Source organism: Onychomys torridus, chromosome 13, assembly GCF_903995425.1.
Source record: "Onychomys torridus chromosome 13, mOncTor1.1, whole genome shotgun sequence".
Classification (NCBI taxonomy): Eukaryota; Metazoa; Chordata; class Mammalia; order Rodentia; family Cricetidae; genus Onychomys; species Onychomys torridus.
The window spans coordinates 52149123-52176387 of record NC_050455.1 but is presented as its reverse complement, the minus strand read 5'-3'; the positions used below and the strand labels follow the sequence as shown (position 1 = coordinate 52176387).

The window sequence follows — 27265 nt, the reverse complement described above, 5'->3', positions numbered from 1 at the left end:
CGTTCAGAAGCCCTATTCCTTTAGCTTGATTCCCTTTATTAAAACAGAAAGCTCTCAATAAAAGAAAGTAAAACTAATTCTACACTGAGCATTACAGTTCCAGAATTGATTAACATATTGAATCAAAAGTTGATAATGTGTGATGTTTTACTTACGTTTAGTAGAATGTACAGCTGTTTATCCTTACACACACACACACACACACACACACACAAACACACACAATTACAATAGGGAATAAAATTAAATTTTAGATAGTCCAGCATTCACAGAACTTTTGAAGACCTCAAAAATAGTATATTTAACTAAAAAAGATTTAATTACAAAAAGAGAAAAATTTAAATTTAATGAAGAACAATCTACTTTATTTTTAAACACTAAGAAGAAATATCAGAGAGTCCTTTCCTAGCGGTGATTTTCCTGCTTCACTTTGCGTTTCAGTTAAACATAACATGACTGGGAAAGACACCATTTTAGAGTAGTACTGGGCAAGCCAAATGTCTAGTCTATTTATTTTTACACATTGCCCTCAGTTAAGATGTAAAGATGCCGGAGTAAGTCAGATAGTATAAACAGAGGGTAAGAAAAATGAGTTTTGGAGTCTAGCAGTCACTTAAGTGACTGAAGGGCCTTCAGAAAAATTTCCAATCCCCTTAGCCTAATAACGTCATGTGAAAGAAAACAAAATACAGGGTATGACAACTACAGCATCTACTTTACCAGGTTATCAAAATGCTTAAAATAAGAAGCAGAAACCTTGCAAACACTTAGCAAAAATCTGATACAGAGAAAGTTCCCACATAATGGTGGTCATTATCATTTTGTTTATATTATCCTCTCTGGACCCAGTAACAGACACTTCACAACACATGCATTTCTACCATGGCTTTGGGGAATAACCAGTGGCTATATTATGCTTTTAATATATAATTAAGCCATTCTCTTCTTTCTAGGAGCAAATAAAATAGCATCAGATATAATTGATTATGGCCTCTCTTTTTCCAAACTGTTAAGAGTCCAACTGTGTACTAATGTTGTTCTTAGATCTTTACATGCAATCACTTATCAGGGCTTGGAAACTTTCTTCATTCTACCTGCCATTTATGTCTGGTTTTCACTTCCCTTTTTTGACAGCCTGATTTCACGCTAAATAAAGATGTCCTGAAAACCTTTCTGATTGTTTTTATATCTTTTATAATACAATTTTCTTCTTAAAAGAATCTACTGCCAGGCTGTGGTGGTGCACGCCTTTAATCCCAGCACTCGGGAGGCAGAGCCAGGTGGATCTTTGTAAGTTCGAGGCCAGCCTGGTCTACAAAGCAAGATCCAGGACAGGCACCACAGCTACACAGAGAGAGACCCTGTCTAAAAAACAAACAAATAATAATAATAATAATCTGCAGTGACTTACTATTGTGTAGTTTCACCTTCAACCTACTATGGAGTACCTCACTCATAGTTTGTCCTCAACTGTGGAGATTTTTTTAATTACTTATGTGTATGTGTATATACAAATAAAAATTATTTATATATATTTACTTATTTATAACATTTAAATTATATACATATGGGGTGTCCCTATGCTGAGGGCAGAGGACAACATGAGGTGTCTTAATAGATCTTCACTTTTTTTTTTTTTTCAAACAAGCTTTTTCACTAAACATGGAGCTCACTGACTAAAGACTCCTGCTGTCTCTGCTTTTCCAGGGCAAGGATTACAGCAGCACACCAGGTCCTCATGCTTGGGTGGAGAGCGCTTTACCAACCCGCCGCCATGTCCCCAGACTCTGGAGGAGGTTTCACTCAGCAAGGTTTATGACACAGATAACCACCAGAATCGGCTTTCTAAAGTCAACGCTCACATCAGGAACAGAGAGCATGTTTCAGAGTACTTATTCACATATTCCAAAGGTGGAGGGCTTTTCTTTCTTTCTTTCTTTCTTTCTTTCTTTCTTTCTTTCTTTCTTTCTTTCTTTCTTTCTTTCTTAAATGTTTGAAGATTTTGGAAACTTACTTTTAAATTGTCTTACTTTTTGTTGTTATGTATTTTTATACTATTTTTGCAGTGCTAGGGACTGAAATAGGAGAGCACTCTACCACAAAACTACAGTCCCCAGCTCGAAAATTTTTATTTAAAAATTGTAAAAAGAATTTTAAGTCTACTATCCTTAAAAAGTCCACATATGTTAGAGGCAGTAAGTTATTTTTTCTTTGGGGAAGGAAAGTTTATTAGCATATGGCTTCAAAGATGCCAGTCAGTCATGGCAAGGAGGGCATGGTGGAGCTGAGCAGTTTACAGCACAGCAAAGAGGAAGCAGAAAAAAAAAAATCTGAAACTTTGCGGAGTCCCTAGATTTAGGGGATTTGTTTGTGTTGCTTGCTTGTTTTTGTTGTTGCTGTTGTTGTTTTTAAATTAATATCTTTTTGCTTAAAATGTTTTACAAATTCACTCAGAAAATATCAAGGTACTCAAGTAGATAAAAGTTTAATTAGAATTGTTATCCTCTGATGTGTTAGTCATTTGAATATGTGACCACACTTGTCTCAAGTATTTGTTTATTTAACAAATCAATAGTGCTTACTGTGAGCTAGGTACCAGTCTGTGCACTTAACAAGGTTCACCTCACTCTGCACCCATTACAACTCTACAAAACCTCCTCTCATGTGGGTTTCTAACTGCAAAGATTGAGGCTAATAAAGCTTTCGGAATCTCCCAGGTCACATGCCTAATTAAACACCACAGGTCAGCACAGGCTGATCTGGCAACCAAGTTAGCTCTCACAGGGAACAATGTTTAAGAATCTTCCTTTTGCTTGCTTCTTGAACAGCTTCGTGACCCGTGCGGGTGCAGCTAGAGTAACATGTAGGATAGGTATGATAGGGTAAGTACTCTACACGATTGACTGACAGTGGAGAAAGACTGCTTAAAATCCAGGCCAAATTCCATAGTAAAATGTTTGGTAAAAACTGAAAGTAGCTTGTAACCAACATAAATCAAAATTTAATTGTAATTATTCACATTTTTAGAAAACAAATACTTTAATAAACTGAGGACAAACATTTTTATCAGAGAGAAAAATTATGCTAATACCTTTTCCGAATGGACACTGAGCCTAACAGCCTGACTACAAAAATTGTATTTTCAACAAAGTTCCCCCCAAAATGCAATAATTTTCCCAATTTATTCAAATCAGAGCTATTTGAAAGACTCCTCAGCCACAACTCTTGCTAACTCTCTTTTCCCATTGTACACAGGTGTGACTTCACTAGATCTCTGTTTTTCAAGTACTCGTGTAATGTTAACCTAAAAGAGGTCTCTGCACTTCCTAACACAAGATCAATATGGGCCAACCTCAGGCCACCAAACCAGAGGCAGAGGAAAAAGCCAGGGTTACATAGGACAGGGATTGGCTTTATTATTGGGAATTAGTTTCATAAACAGTCAAGTCGTGCCAGGGGCGGTGCACACACCTTTAATCCCAGCACTTGGGAGGCAGAGGCAGGTGGATCTCTGAGTTCGAGGCCAGCCTGGGCTACAGAGTGAGATCCAGGACAGGCTCCAAAGCTACACAGAGAAACCCTGTCTCAGGAAAAACAAAAAGCCAAGTCACTGGTGGATAGTTTGGCACTTGTTATATCTCGTTCATTTTAACTGGCGTACTCTAAAGTACCAAGATCCAAATAAGAAAGACCAGCACTCAAGGATCCTTCTTCTCACATTTGCTTACATCATAAAGCATGAACACTTCTGGGCCTGGCACTCTTTCCCCCAGATCCTCCAGAGGTTTTCAGAAAAGCGTGACGACACTCACGTGATATGACATGGTCCATGTACTGAGGTAAATAAGGAGCCCAAGTATCAATAGTTTCTTTTCGCCCAGCCTGCTCAATTCTTCTCAGCTCGGCCAGAAGCAGGGCCTGGGCAGCCTCCCTCACCTAGAAGAGTCACAGGAGCAAACGAAGAAAAAAAGAAAGAGTGTCAGTCGGTGAAGTGATGTCCACAAACCAGACAGCTCATAGTGATATAAAATTAGGAAACACAGAAAACATATTTATTTACACAAGAAAACCTATAAATCAAATAAGGAAGTGAGTAGCTAGAACGATAGCATCTTACACATGATTCAAGATGCTTTCATTTAAAAGTATTTTTAAACTAATGGAGAGGTATTTAATCAGCTTTATGTTTAAAATGATTTTCTAAAGGATTCTTCTACCCTAATACAGCATCTTCAATTATTAAATTTCCATGTAACTATTATTGTTTTTTTTAAAAAATCAATGTTAGGAGTAGTAAATTGTTTTCCCTAATACCCAAAAGAAACTTAACCTTCTCTAGTAAATTCTTTACATACTACAATTTTGCTTGGAGCTAAGGGAAGGGGGTAAGGGCGGACAAACACGTTAAAGCCATTCACTGAATAATAATGTGTGAGTCAACAGGCCAGAGTGATGACAGAGGTCTCCAAAAAATTATTTCTTGATTTGAAATTTACATTTCACCAAGCCTTTTTAATATTTGTTATCTACTTTATCACATCAACATTGCCTCAAGCATTGATCTTTTATACAATCCAATAGGTATAAATCCACATGATTCACATGTACCTAGACACAAACAAAATGGGTAAATAGATTCCTGTGTAACCTCTTTCAGTTCTATAGAGGGAGTCATTTTTCAAAATCATATCAATTTTTCTTTCAATTGGCTATGCAATTTTTTTATTTTGCAGTTTAATTTCAGTTTTGTTTAGCAGAAATACCACAGGCCTAAGCCCAAAGAAGCTACTCTATTTTTAAGCAAAGTACCAATCAATTTATTCAATTTATTAACTATTTGTAACTTAAGGGATAACTCAGCTTCATCTAAAGAAGCGTTTGAGTAAAACATTCTTTACAAGTATATTGTCTTTTAGTGTGAATTAAAAAGTCACTCAATAAAAACCTTAGTATACTTCAGTTCTGTTTGGAGCCGAGTCAACAGAGACCAGGACAGGCAAATATCTTCAAGAATCTTCAGTCAACAACAGGCCAGACATACAGAGGGCCTTTCAAGTTTCTTCTCAGTGACATCATGGCCATTTAGTATACAAACATACATGCAATCTATGATGCTCATGCAGCAAAACTGCCTAGTAACATGTGTGTTCTCATGAGAAATACATTATTATCTCTACTTTAAATGGTCTCCACATAGAATAAGCAAAGTATCCAGGGTAACAATAGTTAGAAACTGCTGTCACCGACACATAACCCAGTTCTTTTTAATTCCAAAGACTGTCTTGTTTTACTAGAACACAAGACCTTCTATTGGTCTCTGACGACTCATTTGGAATTTGATGGAAGGGATTACTGAATATGCAATCATGGAGAGGTGGTTATATGTCTTTGTCATGTGGGTGCATTATCGCTACAGAAACTAATACTTAAGAAATAATTCTACAAAGTATGTGGAACTTTTAATGAAATACTCAATGAATTTTTTAAAAGTAAATAAATAAACAAGCTAGAACCTTTACTGTTTACTACAGAAACAAAGGAGAAAAACCATGGAAATCTTGAATCCATATTTTCCATAATGGAATGAGTAAGTGATAAGGACAAATGAGGTAAACATTACTTATGTTTATTGAAGTATTTTTATCTTCCTTATGACCTCAACATTACCTCCAAGCATCGATCTTGCCATCTTCGAGCCAGCATCTCCAGAAGGGGAGGCCTAAATTTATCCAGGCCCAGCAGGTCAGGTAGCATAACACAGTGCATAGCAGCTAACTGGCTCCATCCTGTCAAAAGGTGACATATAGATGACTTTATACATTATGGTATTCTCCAGGAAATATAAAGTTTTTATTTATGTGTATTTATGAAATTATTATAAATCATTTTACTTTAATATTACTATTATATATCAAAACATCATGAAATGTATTTCATCCCTCAATTTGGTGACCTATAAGAACTGTGAAGATTTTAAAACCAATAAAAACAATTTTCCATACAAAGTTTAGCCCAATTTCAAAGAAAACACATTTCTAGAAAGAGTTTCTAGATTGAACCTATTAGAAGATGGGAAAGGACAGAAATGAACACATGTGAGAGCTATCTAGACATGTGAACTGGATGCCATGTCGAAGGGCATTCATGCAAATATCCATCATAGGTTCAGTCACTGAAGGCATGGCCCTGGGTGCTGCCAACAGACCAGCCAACAGAGATGCCTTCCCTTCCCTGTCAGGGCCTTTAAAAAGATAGTTACTGACCCCTCTCTTACTAAATGAATCAGAAACAGTCACAATCAAAGCTAAAATAGCAAAATGTCAGTTTTTAAAGGAAAAGTGAATGAAGACATTCTACACAATTAAAAACTTGACAATCTAAAATTTACACTCTTACACATCACTGATTCCAACTTAAAGAAAATTAAGTTGTTTTTTCCAAATTTCTGATTCTTGATATGAAATCTAATTATTTGAGAAAGACATGTTATCTACCACTGTACTAGTATGCAGATTGTATGAGTTATTTCACAACTGTGCAAAACTGTATATATAGTGAATTATCTATGAGGTCATTATTAGCTCATAGTATTTTGCCGTTTTTTTTCCAAAGGATAACATCTAAAGACAAATAATCAAGAATGGTGAAAAATCATTCTCTATCATTTATAATACATTATCTGTGAGCACAAAAATTTGACAATTCTGTGCTTTGAAAAAATTATTCTAAATTAATAATGAAACCAAGTAATCTCTAAAATTGTTAAAAAAGAGAGAGATGAGTCACCTACTTAAAGATTCATCCATTCAGTAAAGAAATTCTTATCAACTGATAACAAATATGTAATTGCATTAATTTAGGTAATGGACATACATTTCATATTGAATTTATAGCACATGGATATATATATATATATATATATGTATGTATGTATATCATTAATGAATAATTTCTTAGTTTGTTTTAATGTGTCATAGATACATCTTAATGAACTACTTATGAGTTAGCTTTAACACATGAGGATTCTTACAAATGCCCTACAGCATATTTTAAAGTAACGACTATTTTTTTTTAATAGAATTATCTAGGGACTTTTTAAAAAATTTTATTTATTTATTATGTATACAGAAGAGGGTGCCAGATCTCATTACAGATGGTTGTGAACCACCATGTGGTTGCTGGGAATTGAACTCAGGACCTCTGGAAGAGCAGTCAGTGCTCTTACCCTCTGAGCCATCTCTCCAGCCCTATCAACTATTTTTTAAAATGACTCAACAAATATTATTCTAATTATTCTGATCCAGCCTTCACACTCAAACTTTAGCATAATCCTCTGACAGGGAAATCAGACAAACAGTGATATTGCCATTTCAGGTTCCACTCTTTCTTCCCTGGGGAGCACAACTTGTAACAGGGCTCTGTGCTTCACAAGCAATCTAACATCCCCTTCAGTTGAATGGCCTTGCAATATTAGCTTTGGTGAAGAGTCAGAATCGCTTTCAGTGATACTTTAGATTTTTGTAAAGTTCCTCCTTTTTATTTTACACAAACTAAAAGGTCCAGACCATACTGGAGAGAGTAGGTAAGACACAGAACTCATGAGCCTATTACATTCCAAGTCTAAATAATGCTAAGAGGGAATGGAACAGCAAATGTCTGCATATTTCATTAGCAATTTCAGAGCTCTGAGATTAATTTCCATCTGTGTGACTACACAAGAAGGATATGCTAGCCCAACTGAACCCAAAGTCTTAAAGTACAGATTTCTATGCCTCTGCCTGCAGCAGAAACAGTACAAGAATGGGAGAATTCTTATCAGCTTCTGTAATCAATCTGAAGACTTTCAGAGAGAATTTAAATTAAGAGACCCACTCATCTTTTACTAGAACATATGGTTGCATAAAGACAGCACACTGTGTCTCTCATACGCTAACTGTACATATAAAATAAGTTATCGTTAATGCCACAGTCAAATGGCAAAAAACACTATGACAAACAGTCCACCTTTTGACCAAGACTTCATAGCCAAGCTTAACATCCCTGCTCTCCCTTGACTGTGTAGGTGATTGCAGACATGGTTTACTCTGGGCAGGAGGAACATCACATCTTTACATCTGCCACCTGGCATTGAGTTTAGCAAATAAAGTTACAAAATGGGAACCTCAGGACTCATACAAAATAAAGCAGATGGAGGTATAAATCAAATTTTTAAAAAAAGAGTAAGTTTATCAGGCCAAAGCAGAGACAGAAAGGAAGTTGATACAAAGTGAGAGAATACCTTCATTTACTAAGAAACAGGTATGTAAAGCGGTAGAAGCAGAGTCAGAGCCAGAGTGATCAGCATCAGACCGAGCAGAAACGACAGGTGCAGCCACTTGCAGAGAAAAACAGGAGAAATAAAGAGGAAAGAATTGAGGTACAGCAGTTTCTGAAAAAAAGCTCAGTATTAGTGAAGAATGAAAACAAATTAGCAAAATATAGTGAACATATAACCAAAAAATGATGTTTTAATTGGAAGGGAATGCTCATTAGAAAGTACCAGAGAGATGCTGCATCACTTTGAATAATGATTTCAATGTAGTTCAACTTCCTCTTAAAGCCAAGATCTTTTTTATATTATAAATCCACAATAAAACAAATCTTATAAAAACATAACCACAAAACAAGAAAAACTACATTAAGAATTATCAGAAATTTAATTCAGCCTTTAAAATACATGACAGAAAATACTTTTATGAGGCCTTCATATTGTTGATGGTATTTTTCAAACAGTTTACTTTATAATATTATGTGTAAACTATTTTGAAATACCACTAAAGAATAACCAATGGCATTTTGATTCTCTACACTTACCTAAGCACTCAATTTCAAATATACCAACTTGTAGAGAACATGCACAGTATGTTATGTTGAACTCTTTCTTCTTGGAAGAATTTTAATACAGTTCCATTCCCTTTAAAAATATATGCACTAAAACTAAAATCATGAACTTCATAATTCTTATACAATGAATGAACCAATCTCCCTCCCAAACCCAAGAAAGTTGTACTCCTAGGAAAATGTTGCAGCTTAAATTATCATATGAAAAAGGCAAAGGACCTTATGGCACACACATTCTACAACTAGAGGTCAATGTTAAGATTTAGAGGTCATCATTTGACACTTCCTTCCTATGAAAAAATTACCATATGTCATGCACAAGCATCTTCAAATTAATCCCTCTCCTTTCTTTTGTAGCTGAGCAGCAATGGATTTGGGCTCTGAGCAGAGCAGCCATTGTCTGCAGATGATATGTTTGCTTTCATGCAGGGAAGCTCTTTTGTTATGATGGGACAGCTGCAGGAAAACAACAACTTTTTATCATTTTCACACGAATGTCGCCCAGGCACGTGGGCGGTGACCAGTAAAACTAAAAGAAGACTGTGAACAGGAGGAGAATGGAAACTAGCTTCATACTTCTCCCACCCATGGAATTTTTATGTGGAAAACTGTAACGCCTTTTTATCATGACAGACCTGGATTTCGTTTATTATAAACTTATGACTATTTTGTGTTATTATTTAATTACATGTCATAGTATCTAAAATTTCTACTATAATCTTTAAAAGAATACCAAATAGTTAATATCCTCCACTGAATAATTTTATTTTTAAATTTCTCTTCACTAGCTAATTACAAATTCAGTTAAAATGACCTAGATAACATTTTACCTCACCATGCAAAAAGCTTACAAGTACTGGAAGCAAAAGGGGATCCCCCTGTGGCTGAACTTCATGCCACCAAAAATGCTAAGCAGTCTGCTCTGGGGGACCTCAACAGTAAAAAAAAAATAGTAGTACTAAATGTGCTTAGAGGAAACAGTAGTACCAAGAAGTGTGCTTAGAAGAAGCAGTAGTACTAAGTGTGCTTAGAGGAAGCAGTAGTACTAAGTGTGCATAGAGGAAGCAGTAGTACTAAGTGTGCTTAGAGGAAGCAGTAGTACTAAGTGTGCATAGAGGAAGCAGTAGTACTAAGTGTGCATAGAGGAAGCAGTAGTACTAAGTGTGCATAGAGGAAGCAGTAGTACTAAGTGTGCATAGAGGAAGCAGTAGTACTAAGTGTGCATAGAGGAAGCAGTAGTACTAAGAAGTGTGCTTAGAGGAAGCAGTAGTACTAAGAAGTGTGCTTAGAGGAAGCAGTAGTACTAAGTGTGCTTAGAGGAAGCAGTAGTACTAAGAAGTGTGCTTAGAGGAAGCAGTAGTACTAAGTGTGCTTAGAGGAAGCAGTAGTACTAAGTGTGCTTAGAGGAAGCAGTAGTACTAAGAAGTGTGCTTAGAGGAAGCAGTAGTACTAAGTGTGCTAGAGGAAGCAGTAGTACTAAGTGTGCTAGAGGAAGCAGTAGTACTAAGAAGTGTGCTTAGAGGAAGCAGTAGTACTAAGTGTGCTAGAGGAAGCAGTAGTACTAAGAAGTGTGCTTAGAGGAAGCAGTAGTACTAAGTGTGCTTAGAGGAAGCAGTAGTACTAAGTGTGCATAGAGGAAGCAGTAGTACTAAGTGTGCATAGAGGAAGCAGTAGTACTAAGTGTGCATAGAGGAAGCAGTAGTACTAAGAAGTGTGCTTAGAGGAAGCAGTAGTACTAAGAAGTGTGCTTAGAGGAAGCAGTAGTATGAAGAAGTGTGCTTAGAGGAAGCAGTAGTATGAAGAAGTGTACTTAGAGGAAACTGATTATGCCTATAATGCATCAGGCTGCACTCCCGCCCGGCTAATCCTCCCTCAATACAAGTCTCTTCTCACATTCTCAGAAAAATCTGTGCTAACTGTTTGATTTCACCCTACTTGTATATGTGCACTAGAATGAGAGGAGGAGAAGCCACATCTGCTCATCTTCTTAGAGCAGGAAAGTTGCAGTGCCACCTATGATTTACTGTTTCTTACACATGGAAAGAGACTTCCGTTCTGTTATTTTGCCGAGGAGGGTCCTTTAAGAAAGAACTAGTGTAGTTCACAGCCTCATCATGGCTTACCGTCCCATGGGAAATTTGATCATTATGACAAACTTGTATAACATGAGCCAGTAAATATGTGCTCCAGCTTTTCATAAAATAGCATAAACATGTGTTTTCAACATTATAATGTCTATGCTTTCTGTCTGAACAGACCTTGTTTCAGTTTTCATCTGAGGCTTATCCTAAACTCCATCTATCCTTTATTCCTATTGTGATATGAGTGACACGTATGTGACAGAGATTAACATTTTGAATGACAAAGGCTCTTCACCTATTGGTCCAAATCTCAAAAGTCTTCTAGTTTATAAGCGCAAAAACCCTTACATTTTCACAGGAGAAAAAAGAAAAATAAAGGCAATGCTTAAGGAAGTAAAGTTTTTCAAAGCTTAACACTGGAAAGATACAATTATGTAATGATGAATAATGTTAACTACAATATTAATGGTGATCATAATCCTGGGGAGAAGAGAGACTAGGGAAGAGAGAGGGGCGAAGCAGGACTTCCGGGAGCACCAGCCGCCACAGACCATGAAGACATTCTGCACCAGGTCTGGCATTATTTTCCTTCTTACACTCCTCCTTTATGTCTGTGCTTTTCTATGCCTTGTGTAAATGGACGTTCTATTCATCTTTTAAATCAACACACAGTATTTAAGATAAATCATTAGGGGGTTGGGGATTTAGCTCAGTGGTAGAGCGCTTGCCTAGCAAGTACAAGGGCCTGGGTTCCATCCTCAGCTGAAAAAGAAAAAAAAAATTAAAAAAAAAAAAAAGATAAGTCATTAGTTTGGACCTACCTCTTCCTAAGATCTAACTGAAGTACAAATAAATATCTGGGAATGCTGGTATATGCCCATGATCCCAGCACTTAGGAGACAGGGGCAGAAGCACCGTAGCTCAAAGTCATCCTGGACTATACAGCAACTTTAAGGAAGCCTAATTGACATAAGACTATGTCTCAAAAAATTGGAAACAGCCAGGAGGTGGTGGTGCACGCCTGTAATCCCAGCACTTGGGAGGCAGAGGCAGGTGGATCTCTGTGAGTTCGAGGCCAGCCTGGTCTACAGAGCTGGTCCAGGACAGGCTCCAAAGCTACAGAGAAACCCTGTCTCGAAAAACCAAAAAAAAAAAAAAAAAAAAAAAAAAATCATAAAATCAAATAATGTAGCATCCCATCTGACTATATACTAGACTACATGTCCAGTGCCCCATGCAGATGTCACAATTAACAGAATAATTTTGCTCTGAATGTGATAAAAATATGAAAACAAAAACTCTAAATTGTCTTTCTAATGCCTTTTGTCATGAAAAATTCACATTGAATGTGTCCTAGTTGAGAAGAGACAATAGAGAGCTGAACGTGAGTACATTAACCATGAAGGCACTATTGCACAATATGGATCCCTAAATATTTTCCTGCTGGATTCAGATATAAATTCTAGTAAATCAGTGATTTTCCACAGACCGAGTCCACTTTTTTGTGGATTTTTATAACGCTATTTCTGGAGACCCTGCAAGTCATAAATAAATCCCTGTCTTAAGTAACTGTAATAGTCTTGGGAATGATGGCCATAATTGTTTTGGGGCATGAATAAAAAGCATACAGCACAATGCATGGTAGGTTCTGAGTCAATCACCTATTCATAGTATAATTTTGTACATCATGGTAGAGATCATGAAAACCTCAGTAAAATAGTATTTATAATCTAGACATGTTTACTTAGATATTGAGTAACAATCTAGGAAGCAATACATAACTGAACTGTCAAACATCATTAGGCCCAAAAAAAAGATCCTCTATATGAGAGAATTAAATAATTAATGGGAACTGGCTATGCAAACATCCAGACAACAGAAAGAAGTAAGGACCTACCATTTCAGAATGAATTAGCAATTCTATGGTGATGAAATGCATAAATGGTAAGGCAGTAACATATCAAGAAGCTCATAATGCTTAAAAATTATAGTAGTGGTGCTGGAGCAATGGTTCCTGCTGCTCTTGCAGAGGACCCCAAGTTCAGCTCCCAGCACCCACATGGTGGCTCACAGCCAGCTCTAACTCTAGTCCTAGAGGATCTGGCACCCTCTTCTAGCCTCTGTGGGCACGAGGCATGCATGTGGCGCACTTACATATATTCAGGCAAACATTTATGGAGATAGAGAGATAGATAGATAGACAGACAGACAGACAGACAGATAGATAGATAGATAGATAGATAGATAGATAGATAGATAGATAGATACAGATAGATTTAGAATATCCTAAAAAAAAAAAGTAGCATTACTTAATCTCGGAATCATCACTAACTCACATCAGAACTGGAGTAAGTTCAAATACAACGGTGATTTTGCTTGGCCTATAACTATAGCCAGAGACTTAAAAGGAAATCTTTTATAAAATGTCCTCATTACTAACATCAAAAATAAATAAATGAGTCCTATAAAATCAAGAATTGGGGGAAAACAATTCATTACAGTGACAGATAAATGTATATGAAAAGCTGTTAAAACTTCCTAAGTCATCAATACTTACCAGGTACTTAATATACATTCCAGATGTTGAGCTAAACATATGAAAACACAGAGATTTGAGAAAGCCTAAGAGCCACAGACACTCCAACGCTAGTAGAAAAGCAAATAAACCTATGAAGCCATTATGAACCCTCTCCTCTATATTGTCTCCAATATGCATAAGCACTCCTTGAAGGCAGGGACTTATTTTGTTCTTATAGTCACAGTACCTAGATACTGAAATATTTCTCTAAAAGCAAAAAGGTAACATAAAGATTTATTAGTTACCAGCTCCTTTATCAGCTACTGTACCAACAAATTATGAAAAATCAGTGAGCAAGATAACAATCCTTATTTTTTAGCTTCCTCAACAAATTTGAGTAATGAGACAATTTTTAAAATGTGGCAATTAAGGTGGGCATTGTCTTCCCTATTATTTGGTGACTCCATATTGATTCATTTCATATATGTATATATGTTAGGATTCCAACCTGACATCTTAAGAAACCAAGTAAAAAACCTCCAGTGCCAGGAATGGGCTACATCTTGTTGAGTCATTAGCAAAAAGGGTACCATGGAATCCTCAAAACATCAGAAGGTACTCTGCACACTACTGTAGGAGAAAAATAATTATCAATATCACTCAGATACAAACCCTGTAACCTACAACAGTACCTATCTATGAGACAGATCGTTGAAATAGTGGCACAAAGGTTTTGGGAGTAACCAACCATTGACTGGATTTAAAGTTGACTTCATGAGATGGAACCCATACCTGACAATGCTAAAAAAGTGAAAAACCTGAGACCAGATAGATTATGGGGCTAGAGAAAAGTCTGATACTATTAATCTACTAAAGGAATATAGCAACCAAATAACTCCTACTGACATTCTGTTGTACTATAGATCAGTGCCTCCTTCAACACTCTTCAAATGAGCTGCTTTTTGCAATAGATGGGAATCAATATAAACACCCACAATTAGACAGGGTGAAGAGAAGCTTTCTGCTCCTGATACCCACTGGCAAAGGAAAACTCAGTTTTCTCCAACTGAGTATCACTGGGTATATTGACCACATTCAGGGTAGGCCCCATGGCAAGGAGTAGTTAGCCAACAAAAAAAGAAAAGCATTGGTATTTTGTGGAGTTTTTGTCTCATTTTGCTTTCTTTTCCTTTTTTTTTTTTTTTTTTTTGTCATATTGGCCTTTTGCCTCTTTGTTTTGCTTTTTGTTTTTACTAAAGAGACACAGAGAGAAATAACATAAAGTTGGGTGGATAGGGAGGTGGGAAGGATCGAGGAATGGTTGTGGAAGGGAAACCTGATCAAAATGTTGTGGCAAGGTCACAAGGAAGTCACACAGTTGAAGGAGTTAAGTAAGCTCTTTGCAAATTTATTTTCAATTGAATTTGAAATGAGTTGAATTTATATCATCTACACTAAGAAATGAAAGCAGTCCTTGTTGAGTAATCTTAGGAAACATTTATCCAAATCAAATAATAGTTTATCACTGTCTTTGCCAGGATCTGTAGCAGAAATCTAGGCTTGAAGTGGAGTAATGGATGGATCTGGGAATCCCTTAAAATTTTGTGTTTGAAATTAACATGTTATTTTTTATCTTCATTTATTTTTACCTGAAATTTTTCTTTCATGCATATAAGGCAAAGTGAATCCTATAATTGGCCTGTTTTCTCAACTTGACAGACTCCTAATTCAAGACACAGAATCTAAACTCAGTGAGTAGAGAACACAAAGCTGGAGTCTTGGGAGAAGAAGACAGAACTTCAGGGTTGGAGAAGAGAGAAAAGAGATACCAGGGCTTGTACCACAAATTGCTAACCGGTCTTATTAATAAAAAGAAATCCAGAGCCAGATATTGCGGTGAAAGCTGAAAGATCAGAGAAATAGAACAAGCCACAGCCAACCTCACCTCTCCAATCCCTCAACCAATCCTGTTTCCACAAAATCTCTGTCTGAGTCCTCACCCCTGAGGGTCTCATTTGAACTGCTGTTCTGTCTCCTCATGCCTTATATACCATTCTCCACTCAACCATGTCACTTCCTGGGATTAAAGGCATGTGTGCTTTCCAAGCAAAGGCATAAGATCTCAAATGCTAAGATTAAAGGTGTGTGCCACCACTGCCTGACTCTGTTCTCAGTGTGGCCTTGAACTCACAGAGATCCAGACAGATCTCTGCCTGACAAGTGACAGGATTAAGGTGTGTGATACCACTGTATGGCCTCTATGTCTAATCTAGTGATTGGCCCTGTCCTCTGATCCCCCGATAAGTTTATTACAGTACACAATATATTGGATACACAATATTTCACCATAAGGGCTGAAGATGTGCAGAATTTTCCCTCAGGTTCCCGCAGAGTACCAGTCAGAACACTTCAGGAAAGCAGTGAGGAAGGGGAATGAACCACCATAAAGCCCAGAAACAGACTGGTGGTGCCTTTATCCACCAGATTGTTTGGAATCCTCAGGAGCATTTAATAAAGTTCTAAGGAAGATCTTGCCTCAGTAATAGGAATAATTTACCTTATTTAGAGCACTTCTCAAAAATCTACCTGTTCAAACTGCTTTCACAGAATTCCATCTTAAAAGAAAGCTCCAGAAGGTTTGTAAGAATGCAAAATACCCAGTATCCTGTCTGACAAAATTTTTAGCATCTGCCATGTTAATTAAGCATGAACATCCACAGAGGCAGGAAAGTACAGTCCATAATAAGAATAATTAAAAACACATTCAGAACAAGCAAAGATATGACAATAATTAGATAATCCCACACATTCAAAGTGAGATAAAAAAGATATAAAAATCATCACCCAGGCCAAAAATACATTAAGAAAGGATGAAAGAAAGTTCAGAGCCTGATGAAAAATGACTAATTAAGCTGAAACTACTATAGTAGAAACTAAATCAAAATCTGGGAGGAGGGGCACAAAAGTAGTCTGGTGAGAGGGTCCATTGGTTATAGGTAGGTACAGCCAAGCTAAATACCTGAGGTTTCTAGTAGTGTGTCCTCTGACTTCCACATCTACCCCATGGCAAATGTGGACATGGAAAAACACACACAGACACAGACACACACAAATAAGTATTTAAATAAATAAAATTTTAAAAATTTAAAGCATCATTGACAAATGAGACAATTTTAAACATAAATTTACACATAATGAGAGCACTGATAAAAAATATTTGAAGCACTATGTAAAATAATTCTAAAATCCACTAAAAATCATGAAATAAGAAACAGACTCAAAGACACTTGGTAATCCAAAAGATGGCAAAACAAAGAAAAGCACAAAGGAAAGTAGGGCGATGGGAAACAGCAACCGAAAGATTCAATCTAACTAGACTGACAATAACATTAAATGGAAACAGCTTAAGACCATGAAAAGCAAATCACAACCAGGTATGGCGATACACGCCTTCTATCCCAGCACTGGGGAGGCAGAGGCAGACCAGTCTCTGCAAACTGAAGGCCAGCCTGGTCTACAGATTAAATTCCAGGACAGCCAGGGCTACAGAGAGAGACCCTGTTTCAAAAACAAAACAATCAAACCAAATAAAGTCAGACTGGATAAAAGAACAAGATGTAACTACATGATGCCTACATATGAAATGCACCTTAAATACAAAGCCCCAAATAGACAAAAAGGCAAAAAAATAAGAGAGTTATATGATTAAAATTGTAACTAAAGATGCTAAGTATTATGAACACAGTGTATTTTAGAAAAAAAAAGGATATCAGGAAGCATAAAGATGATCATTTATAATAATAAACAAGCCAAATAATAAGAATGAATGTTCCCATAAGGCTATATATATGGCATGGAGGACCCTAGGATGACTGTTGCTTATAATAAGATTTGCTCAATTACTGAGCAACCCTCAATGAAACATTACACTATTAAGGTGAGAACACATACTGTATCCAGCTGATAATAGAAAAACAAATTAATTAAAAAAAGAAAAGAAAAATTTGAACTATTAAAATAAAACCAAACAAACATATTTTGCTAAAGCAAAAAGGGGGAACTAGGGGCTCATCATTCCTCTCCACATTCTATTCTTTCCCTTGTACTATATTTTAAACTTTTTAATGGTGGATTCTGCTGGAGTATCCACTACAGAGAAGCACTGGAGGGCTCCTGTTGCAAATCACCCTCTGGAGCGATGGAAGGATCTTTCTACTGACACTTGGAGGGGACCCAATCTGGTGTTGGTGTGGGCCCGGAGTTCTGCTTATGTCTTTCCTCGGGACAATGAAATTCCTCATTGGGTTTCTGAGCGGTGAGTGCGCCCTATGGCTGCAGCTGAAGTCCAACATGGCAGAGACCTATTGGGCCTTCGTGAAAAACTCTCCCCTTCCAATGGGGATTGAAAGCCCAATAGGGCCAGCTTTGGCAAGCATTAACGCAAGCCTAGGAACTGCAGCCAAGCAGTTGGATTCTCCAGAAGGTAATGTATGGTAACTGCTTTTTTAAGTATGTTTGAGAACGTGTCACCCAGTCACCTAGGAGATTAAGGATAACACTGAAGATCACTGACCTCCATTTATTAACAGTAGCATGCCAGCTAAGCATTTTCAATCTCACAATCCTATTCAAGCTGGAGCAGTACCTACTTTTTAGGAGTGGCTCTGAGCAACATTTATTGGCCTCCTGAAATACATTTAGCCCCTTTTGAAGATACGTTAAAATTTGTGAGCCTGAATGTAGTCATTATGAGACCATTAGTTCTGCTCCTTGTGAGATGCCTGTTTTTCCTTTATGGTTCTTAGTTGTTCTTTTGCAGAGCTGCCAGTTTAAGTCGTGCCGGGATCAAGAATAATGAATGGGTCTTGGTGTTTCGTGTTCCTGGAGTTGTGGCCATGCCACTGGATACCCACACGCTCCAGAAGAGAATTTGACATCACTGCTGCCGTTGTTGCTGTTATAACAGTGACGACCACCACTACTATTGTTTCTGGGATTGCCATTTCATAATTGGTTACTACAGCTAGCACAGTGGAGACCCTGGCAGCAAAAGTAGCTACCACAGTTAATTAATTTTTCATTCTATTGGGCATGACAAATTTAAATCAATAGTTATATACATGTTGATTGGCTTTGAAAGATATAAATTTACAAACTCAAGTTCCATTTGCTCTCAGGATACCATCTTACAAGGACTCCAATTTGCAGTAAGGCTCGTTAAGGAAGGGAATGGCTCAGTTGTCTTTAGCCTACTGGCTATGGGTGGGTCAAGACTTCTGTTGGTTTTTTCTGTGTCAAACACACAGATTGCAAGCCCAGCGCCACTTAGAGATCTTTGGCAACAGTTAACTCTGCAGCTCTCTGAGCCTGTACGATAATGAGTATTCAGAGATGGGTAATACCTGGGGGCATTCACCAACCTAAGACAGTATGCCTGTGTGTCCTGGACAGGTATCTCCATGACAGGTAAAGTGACCTGCTGATGTCCCATGCAACCTAAGTCAGAAGCTCATTTTTTAGTAAAAAGGGGGGACCGGTAGGTCCCTAGCCCCCCTTTTGGGTAACTGTTGCATTGCTTGCAGACCTTGACCTTGTTATCCTCCCTATGGTAATTCCCTGCGAGAATCCACCCTCCTGAATGCTTAAGGGAAGCTCCTTGTCTGTGTATCCAGCATATTGGGCACTAACAGCTTAGACACAAGATTGTAAAACATCAGAAGCGGGGTTGGGGATTTAGCTCAGTGGTAGAGTATTTGCCTAGCAAGCACAAGGTCCAGGGTTTGCACAAGGTCCAGGGTTCAATCCTCGCTCCAAAAAAAATCAGAAGCAAACTTCTGCCCTCCGGGGTTCTCCCACTGTGCTGTAAGCCTGTATTTAAGACCTCCTCCCTCCTTCAATAAACGGCATTTGGCATTCAAAAAAGAAAAAAAAAACGAAGAAGAAGAGGGGGGTCAAGAACATGATGGGGAAACCCACAGAGACAGCTGACCAGGAATAGTTGGAGCTTACTGACTCTGGACTGACAGCTCGGGAACTTGCATGGGACCGAACTAGGCCCACTGAATGTGGGTGACAGTTGTGTGGCTTGATCTGTATGTAGGGTCCCTGGCAGCAGGACCAGGACTTATCCCAGGTGCATGAACTAACTTTCTGGAACCCATTCCCTGTGGTGGGATACCTTGCTCATCCTTAATACAATGGGGAGAGGCTAGGCTCTCCTTCAACTTGGTATGCCACCAGACTTTGTTGACTACCATGGGAGGCCTTACCCACTCTGAGGAGTGGATGGGGGTAGAGTGGGAGGGAGGTGAGGAGGTGGGAGAAGGGGAGGGATGGGGAACTGGGGTTGGTATGTAAAATGAAAAAAATATATAATAAATAAATATATTTAATAAAAAAAGAATGCCTAGTCTATGTAAATATTAAAAGAATAAGAGCCCCCATAGAGGGCTCTTAAGATTACCATGATGCTAGAGAATTCCTGGAGAACAAATAAAACTCTTGATCTGGGAAAAAATTAAAAAATTTTTTAAAAAATGAATGTGCCTATTATGGGAAAAAAAAATCTTACAAAAGTGTAAGGAGCCAAGAGGTGGTGGCACACGCCTTTAATCCCAGCACTCGGGAGGCAGAGCCAGGCAGATCTTTCCGAGTTCAAGGCCAGCCTGGGCTACAGAGTTAGTTCCAGGACAGGCTCCAAAGCTACACAGAGAAACCCTGTCTCGAAAAACCAAAAAAAAAGTGTAAGGAAGCATGAGTAAATGAATAATTATGGCTTCAGGTTTCAATCATCTTAACTACTTAGTAGAGACAAGTAGGCAGAAAATGATCAACTAGACATCACATTTGAGTATTATAGAACAACTTGATCTGACATTATAAAGTATTCTACCTAATATCATACTACACACTTCTTAACACAGAGTATATTCACCAAGAAAAACACACAGGCATACACACATATGCGTATACACTGGTAATGTGATACATAAGCTTGATTTAGCAATTCCAAAATATATAAATATATTAAAACATCCATGCCACTAATATGCACAATTATTTTTAAATAAGTAAATACAATAAAATGGAAAAATTCCAAAGGATTCCAATTATGGGAGTAATGTTATTTCACTATCAAAGAGAACCCAAACAGATCCTTGGAAAATCTTGGAAATATTGGAAAAATTAAATATTTCATCACTAAATTACCTATTGATAAATAAAAACAAATAAAAGTACAGAAAATGTGGGAGTTGCCACCAAGCGATATTCAGACAGGAATCTCAGCACTCAATGAGGGAATCCGGGGAACAGTCAAATGTCATGAACTTCAGAGTCCCCTTAAACTAAAAGGAAGAGAGTAATTTACAAGAAAAAAGAGACGACAGTAATTATAAATCAAAAACATGAAAGCAGAAAAGCCACAGAAGTCAATTAAGCATAGTTGGGTCTTAGGGAAGTTCCTAAAAATTGTTTTCTACTAGACATTCTGGATTAAAAAACAAAAAAACAAAAAAACAAAACAGAAGATGGACAGAAATGAAAAAGGGGATTTTATGAATTTCTAGAACCTTTTGCCTGATAAATTTAACAGAAAGTTCACTAAAGAAAATTATATATATAAAAAACTCAGAATATCTGAAATATATGCAAAAAATTAAAATACATACTTAAAAATCTTGTAAGGAAAACTTTAGGCCTACAAGCTCTCACTTAATGAATCAGACAAGCCAAATAAAGAGTAAATAATATTCATCTATACAAACCATTCCAGAAAAGTCCAAAGAAAAGGATCATTTTTTGACTCTGTGAGGCCATTACCCTGACACCAGCTACAGAAAGCCATTACCAGAAAGGAAACCACACCCTAAAATCCCCATGAACACCACACATCTTCAACAAAATTTTACTAGTTATATTTAATAATCTATAAAATGGATAAGTCATCAAGATGAATTGTGATTTATATGCCAAGTGTTTTTCAAACAAAAAAGTCAATATTCTTTATCTTATGAAGAAAATATAGCAAGAAAAATCATATAATTACTTCAACAAATGCAGAAAGAAAATCTGGCTAAATTTAACATCTACTAATACTAAAGTTAAAATCTCAACAAATTAGGAATATAGAATATCTCCTTAATGCAATAAAAGGCATCTTAGAAGAAAATCTAAATAGAGAAAATATGTATAAATAGTGGTATATTCATTCAACAGAATAATACACAGCAATGTAAATAACAAACTATAGTTCTAATGCAATAAAATGGATAAATTTGACGATAGAGGCCAAACACAAAAGAATATATATACTATACAATGAACTACACTCAAGTAAATATCAAGAAGTACAAAATAAATCATAAAAGTTTTTGAGTTTCAATATAGATGGTATGACAGTGAAAAAAATTTAAAAATTAAAAAGTGGGGAAGGAAGAGGAGGTCACCAGAAAAGCTGTGATGGTGCTAACTGGGGCCCCTTTACTTGAAATTCCAGAAGTACTTGATTGTAAGGCTTGTTGCTTTTTCTAATTCTGGAGTATCTGTACATCATGATGAGCTACCTTGCAGCTAAAAGTCAAGTCTAAATAGAGAATTCCTTTGTTTTACCTACTGCCTGTTCTTCACCCTGATCTTTAAATGGCTCTAAAGACACACTCTGGAACAAGTGAGCACATTAATTCACAGAAATGATTAGAACTTCAAGAGGAGCAGAACTCAGCCTTCCTCCACTCCTACTCCCTAATGAAAACACACACAAAAGAAAGTGATGGTATATTATTTAAAAATAAAGAACAGTTTAATAGGCTTCTCGACTTGTGAAGAGCAATGTGGACACCACTAGCAAACAGGAGAAGACTAGTTGTAGCATAAATCTGTGATTTCAATCATTCCCAAGCAGAGTTTTAAAAAATAGGTATAGCTTTTAAACTTAGGGCATACAGTTAACTACTGTTGTCAAGTTAAGGTGGCCCTAATACATACAAATTAGGCCAAAGACCATATAATAAAATTATCTGAAATATGCTCAGTTATCAATTTCCAAATAAATCTGATTTATTTTTAACTGACATCTTAATTATACATATTTACATCTGGAATATAACAACTTTTCTCTCTTTTAACAATCTGAGACAAACAAAATATTATGATTATACATTAGCACTGCCTTCTCAGTTTCTACAGCTGAAATGTCATGTCAATTACTTAGTAAGATTTAATTTTACCTTGTTTAATCTGTCCTTGCACAATATTACTGGAAGTTGGAGGGGAACCCCTTGCCTTAGAAAGGTCTGGGGTGCCTGGTCTAGGTGGCCTTTAAAAGAAGAGAAAGAAACATTGAACATTTTCCTATTTCCAGAGCTATTCAAAATGTCATTCTCTAGATTGAAAAGAAACATACACAGAACATTTTCAACTTACTATTTCAAAAAGATGGTCATTTTCTAAGTTTTGTACTATTTATGTTGTCCATTTCAAACACTGGCAAAATAACTACATGATTATGAAGTAGCAAATACAGGTTTTTTTGTAACAAATTTTTACTCTCTGTTAGTCTTAACACTTATTTTTGAACACTCCAATGAACCAATATTCACAGGCAAAAATCATTCTTCACCTTCTCTTCTTTACTATTAACATCCTGGAATTTCAGCCTACCCCATTATCTCTAGCACCTAGGAATTCATGGAATAATATACTGCTTTGAAAAGTATTTAATCATATATATGGCAATAAAGCATAAAGAAATCTTGGAGTCTAGAGGTAAGGTGTCTCTTTTGAAATCTGGCTCAAAATAATCCCATATAAAAGTATTTACAGGATTAAAGACACTGAAATTTTGAAGAGTAATTACAAGAGAACATGGCACAAAATGAATGCTATCTAAGTATTTCTTAGCTTTAAAAAACTAATGTGATCAACTTTAATAAAGCATAATAACAAGTTGTCTTTATAACTTTGAGAAATAGCATTCAGGCTAAGTATTTAAAAATATCAAAATATTCCGTTTTTTAAAGTAGTCTGTTTTAAAAGTTATTTTGTCTTCCCCATTGCAAAATTTGGACTGGACTTATTACCACATTCCAGAACCAACCACTGGAAACATCATTACTGCATACAAATTACAACAAAAAGCATTGTGAATGGATACACATTTGAACTGAATGTCAATTCAAACTTCCACAAGCTATAAATTCAAGGTTATATTTATGGAGCTCAAAGAGAGGCCTCACCAGTTAAGAGCACATACTGTTCTTGCAGAGGACTGGAGTGGTTCCCAGCACCCCACTGGGCAGCTCATTACCACCTGTAACTCCAGCGCCAGGGGATGTAACATCCTCTTCTGCACTCTATAGGCATCTACATCCACACATGCAAAGACCCGCATATAAGCACATAATTTAAAAAAATAATGCCATTTGTGGTGGCCCACACCTTTAACCTCATTACTCAGGAGGAAGAGTTAGGCCAGCCTCTGTGAGTTCAAGGCTGGCCTTTGTCTGGGCTGAGTTACAGACTAGTCAGGGTTATCTCAGAAAAAAATAAATCATCTTTAATAAAAATGTTAAAGATTTAATTTATTCAAGAGCTATCCTCTGTGACCAACTCCTATATTGTAAAGCCGTTTAAAATAGTAACTAAGTATGACTACACAGATATACTATTGCTATAATTGTGTTTTAAACTAGGCATTTTAGAAATGCCTCTGTGTCATAGTTTAAACGGGAATCACTAATGGGACACTAACGTGGGAATGTGTGCAGAGCCATAAAACAAAAGAGCAATAAACAATAACAAAAATAGAGTATGGTCACTTATCCCTTTAGAAAATAAAGAATAAAATCAAACTACAGTCACACCTGGTCGGGCCCTTCTTCATGTGATCACCAATGAAAGTCGCATTGGTCATACTCATTAAAGTGTTTGCCAGAGATATGATGGACAGCAGATGTTGAGTGGTGACGGCTCGAGACACTGTGTAGGTACCCTTTCCTACTCCCTCGGCTGTCGGCAGCTTCCTTCCTATGTCTGCTTTCCCAGGAAGGAGTTTACCAGCCACCTGATTATAACCAGGAAGCATCAACGACATATGACCTCCTCTCGATAAAAGACCGAAAGACACTGTGCAGTGAGGTTTCAGCATTCCGAGACGATCAAGACAGACTTCATCCAGAACCTCATTCAGACCCCAGGCGTGAAGACAGGACATGAATAATTTTGCAGTGTCCATGGTTAGATTGTACTCTAGTAAGGTCAGTGGCTTGGACTTGCTGGCCCGGTACTCAGGGTCACTGTCTTCTCTTCTCTGCCTCATCGTCTCCTCGTCCTCCTCTTCCTCATCGAGGAGGTGTTCCTTTATGTTCTCTTTGATAGTCTCCTTCACTTGCTGGAAAAGAACTGCTGCTCGTTTCCCAGCTAGAAAAGAGCCCCCTTTGTCTGAACTGCCAGATGCTTTTTGCAAATTCTCTGGGGAAATAAGTGCAGTATTCGGCCTAGAGGCTTCTTCAGTCAGGAGTTGAATAATCAAAGCTTCCACATCAAAGAACAGCACATGGATGTCCGGGTCTGTTAGGTTTGTCTTTATTGCTTGAACCATCAGGGAGTTATGAGAGTATTTAGGTAAATTCCCCTGTAACAAATATTTTTTTAAAAATAGTTACAATTCAAAGTATTTAATCTCAACATTCATTAATGAGCAATAAATAGCTGAATTAAAATGTTTATGAAGCTGTCTTTTTTAGGGCTTCTAGAAAATTAAATATCTTTGCCAACCAGCAACATGTAAGAGATATGAGCTTATACAATGACTTTACACTAACACAATAATTAAAATACCAATTAATTTAAAACCAAGTATACATTAATAAATTCTTATTACTGAAGCGGGAGTCTCCTTCGTCATTAAAACTGGTTTCAGTGACATTAGCAGACTCTGAAAATGAACTGTAGCTCCCCTGAAGAGGCTGTGGTCCTTCTGGAGCACTGAGCACTGAAATCCTTCCTTCGGCACTTACCTTCAGTCTTTCCCCTGCCAAATCCCCTCCAAAGACATAGATAGTCAAGTCTTCGGGTTACTTATAACTTCCTTATTCTGCAGGGTAATTTCAAAACATGAACAAACTATGCCTCATTTATTCTGTGCAACCAGAGTCTAGCAGAATGGACAAAGAACATTATAAAAAAAAACTTACAAAATTATTCAAATTGCTCATCAACTCTTCCTGTAATTGTTACAATAAATTCCTTTAACTAGTCTCTCTTCTGTCTCCATTTCCATCCTTCCTGACTATGTTTCCAGCTTCAGAGATTATTAATAGCATTTTATAACTTGAGAAGAAAATCCAGACTTCTCTGCAAAGCAAAACACACTCTCCAGAATCTACTGTAGCTTGTAGATTTCATTTCACCTCTAGTCGCCAGCCTGTAACTTAACACCAAATCACCAAATTTCCAAGAAGTTTCAAATATTGGACCTTTGCATGTGTTTATACTAGGACCACATTCATAAAAGATCTCAAGTTGTTCACCATCTAAAAACTATTCAAGAACTTATTCACACAACTGCTATCACTGCCTCCTTTATATAAACTTCTCTGAATTGAATGACATTTAAAGGATGATACAAATCTTTCTATATTCTAGTCAACAACATAAAGAATATTGCTAATATGATAATGTTACACTATTGAAGAGTCAATATGAAACTAAAGGGGTATGGCTGAGAAATTACCAATTCTATCTCAGGTGACTAGGGAGCTCCTCACGGAAGAGCTAACTTGAGCACGAAAAAACACTCATGGTGGAAAGAAAGAAAGACGCAGAAAAGGACAGTGGCAATGACAATAGGGGGGGCGGGGGGCCACTGAGGAACCCACAGGTGATCAAGAGGATGAGCCGAGCCACAGCTCACTAAGAGCTTCCAAGGCTATAACGAAGCCTTTGAACTGTATTTTGCAAACCAGAGTGCCACTAAAATACAGGTTCCTGGACCTGATCATCAGATCCAAATTAGCATGGCCTGGAATGTGTACGAATCTATCTAAGGAGAAGCCAGACAACTGTATACAGTAATGCTGGGAACAACTCTCCAAATGAAGGGAGTCACATAATCAGGCACAGTACTGTTAGCTTAAAAGGGGCAAGAGCAGGGTCATGAATATGAGATGGGGGCGGCAGAAGCCACGCGGATGATCGAGATAAAAGTGCAATAGTCCAGAGGATGTGAGCGATGGGACAGAATGGAGAGTATGTACTTGAGCCTTTCACTTCTCCAAGCTCTGTTTTACATGGCTTCCTTTGAAACACTGAACATGTAATATCACACACTATGCTTAGTGCTTTGTACTTACCAGCACTAACTCAAGTGAATCATGTACGGCCTTATACATGTGTGTTATGTCCAATAATATTGAAACAAAATTATAATTAATAATTGCAGCCACTATTTCAAAGCTGGTGCTGTAGTTCGGGAACTATTCTAGTTATTTGCACTGGCTATGTGACAAAAATACCACAATCTTAGGTATACAGCTCTGACAACAGGTATGAAGGAACAGGTAACATTAAGTAAAACGAAGAGGTCTCCACAGTGCCCCTGAGGATTTTATTCTGCAAAATACTTGCAACATTCTTTTAGAAAAAAGAGATTATTATCAACCAAACAACATAAAATCAAACAAGTTTGGCTAGGAAATTACTGAAGCAATGAGAAGGGCTTGAAAACAAGAAGGCAGAAGGAAACCAGAAGGTAGACAGACTTTACCCCGTCTCATCTATGTCAGCC

General features: G+C 37.2%; 1 protein-coding gene across 2 annotated transcripts in view; it reads right to left on the bottom strand.

The window, feature by feature from the left end:
• The window catches only part of Wdr7 (WD repeat domain 7), a 284884-nt gene that overhangs the window by 181580 nt on the left and 76039 nt on the right, over window positions 1-27265 (bottom strand). The window contains exons 15-19 of one of the 2 annotated variants that reach the window (XM_036204543.1): window positions 24342-25111; window positions 22707-22795; window positions 8279-8374; window positions 5668-5786; window positions 3813-3936 (exon numbers count right to left, since the gene is read on the bottom strand). In XM_036204543.1, coding sequence (XP_036060436.1) covers window positions 3813-3936; window positions 5668-5786; window positions 8279-8374; window positions 22707-22795; window positions 24342-25111 — 1198 coding nt within the window. The remainder of the gene's footprint in view (window positions 1-3812; window positions 3937-5667; window positions 5787-8278; window positions 8375-22706; window positions 22796-24341; window positions 25112-27265) is intronic. The other variant, XM_036204544.1, reaches the window with a different exon arrangement.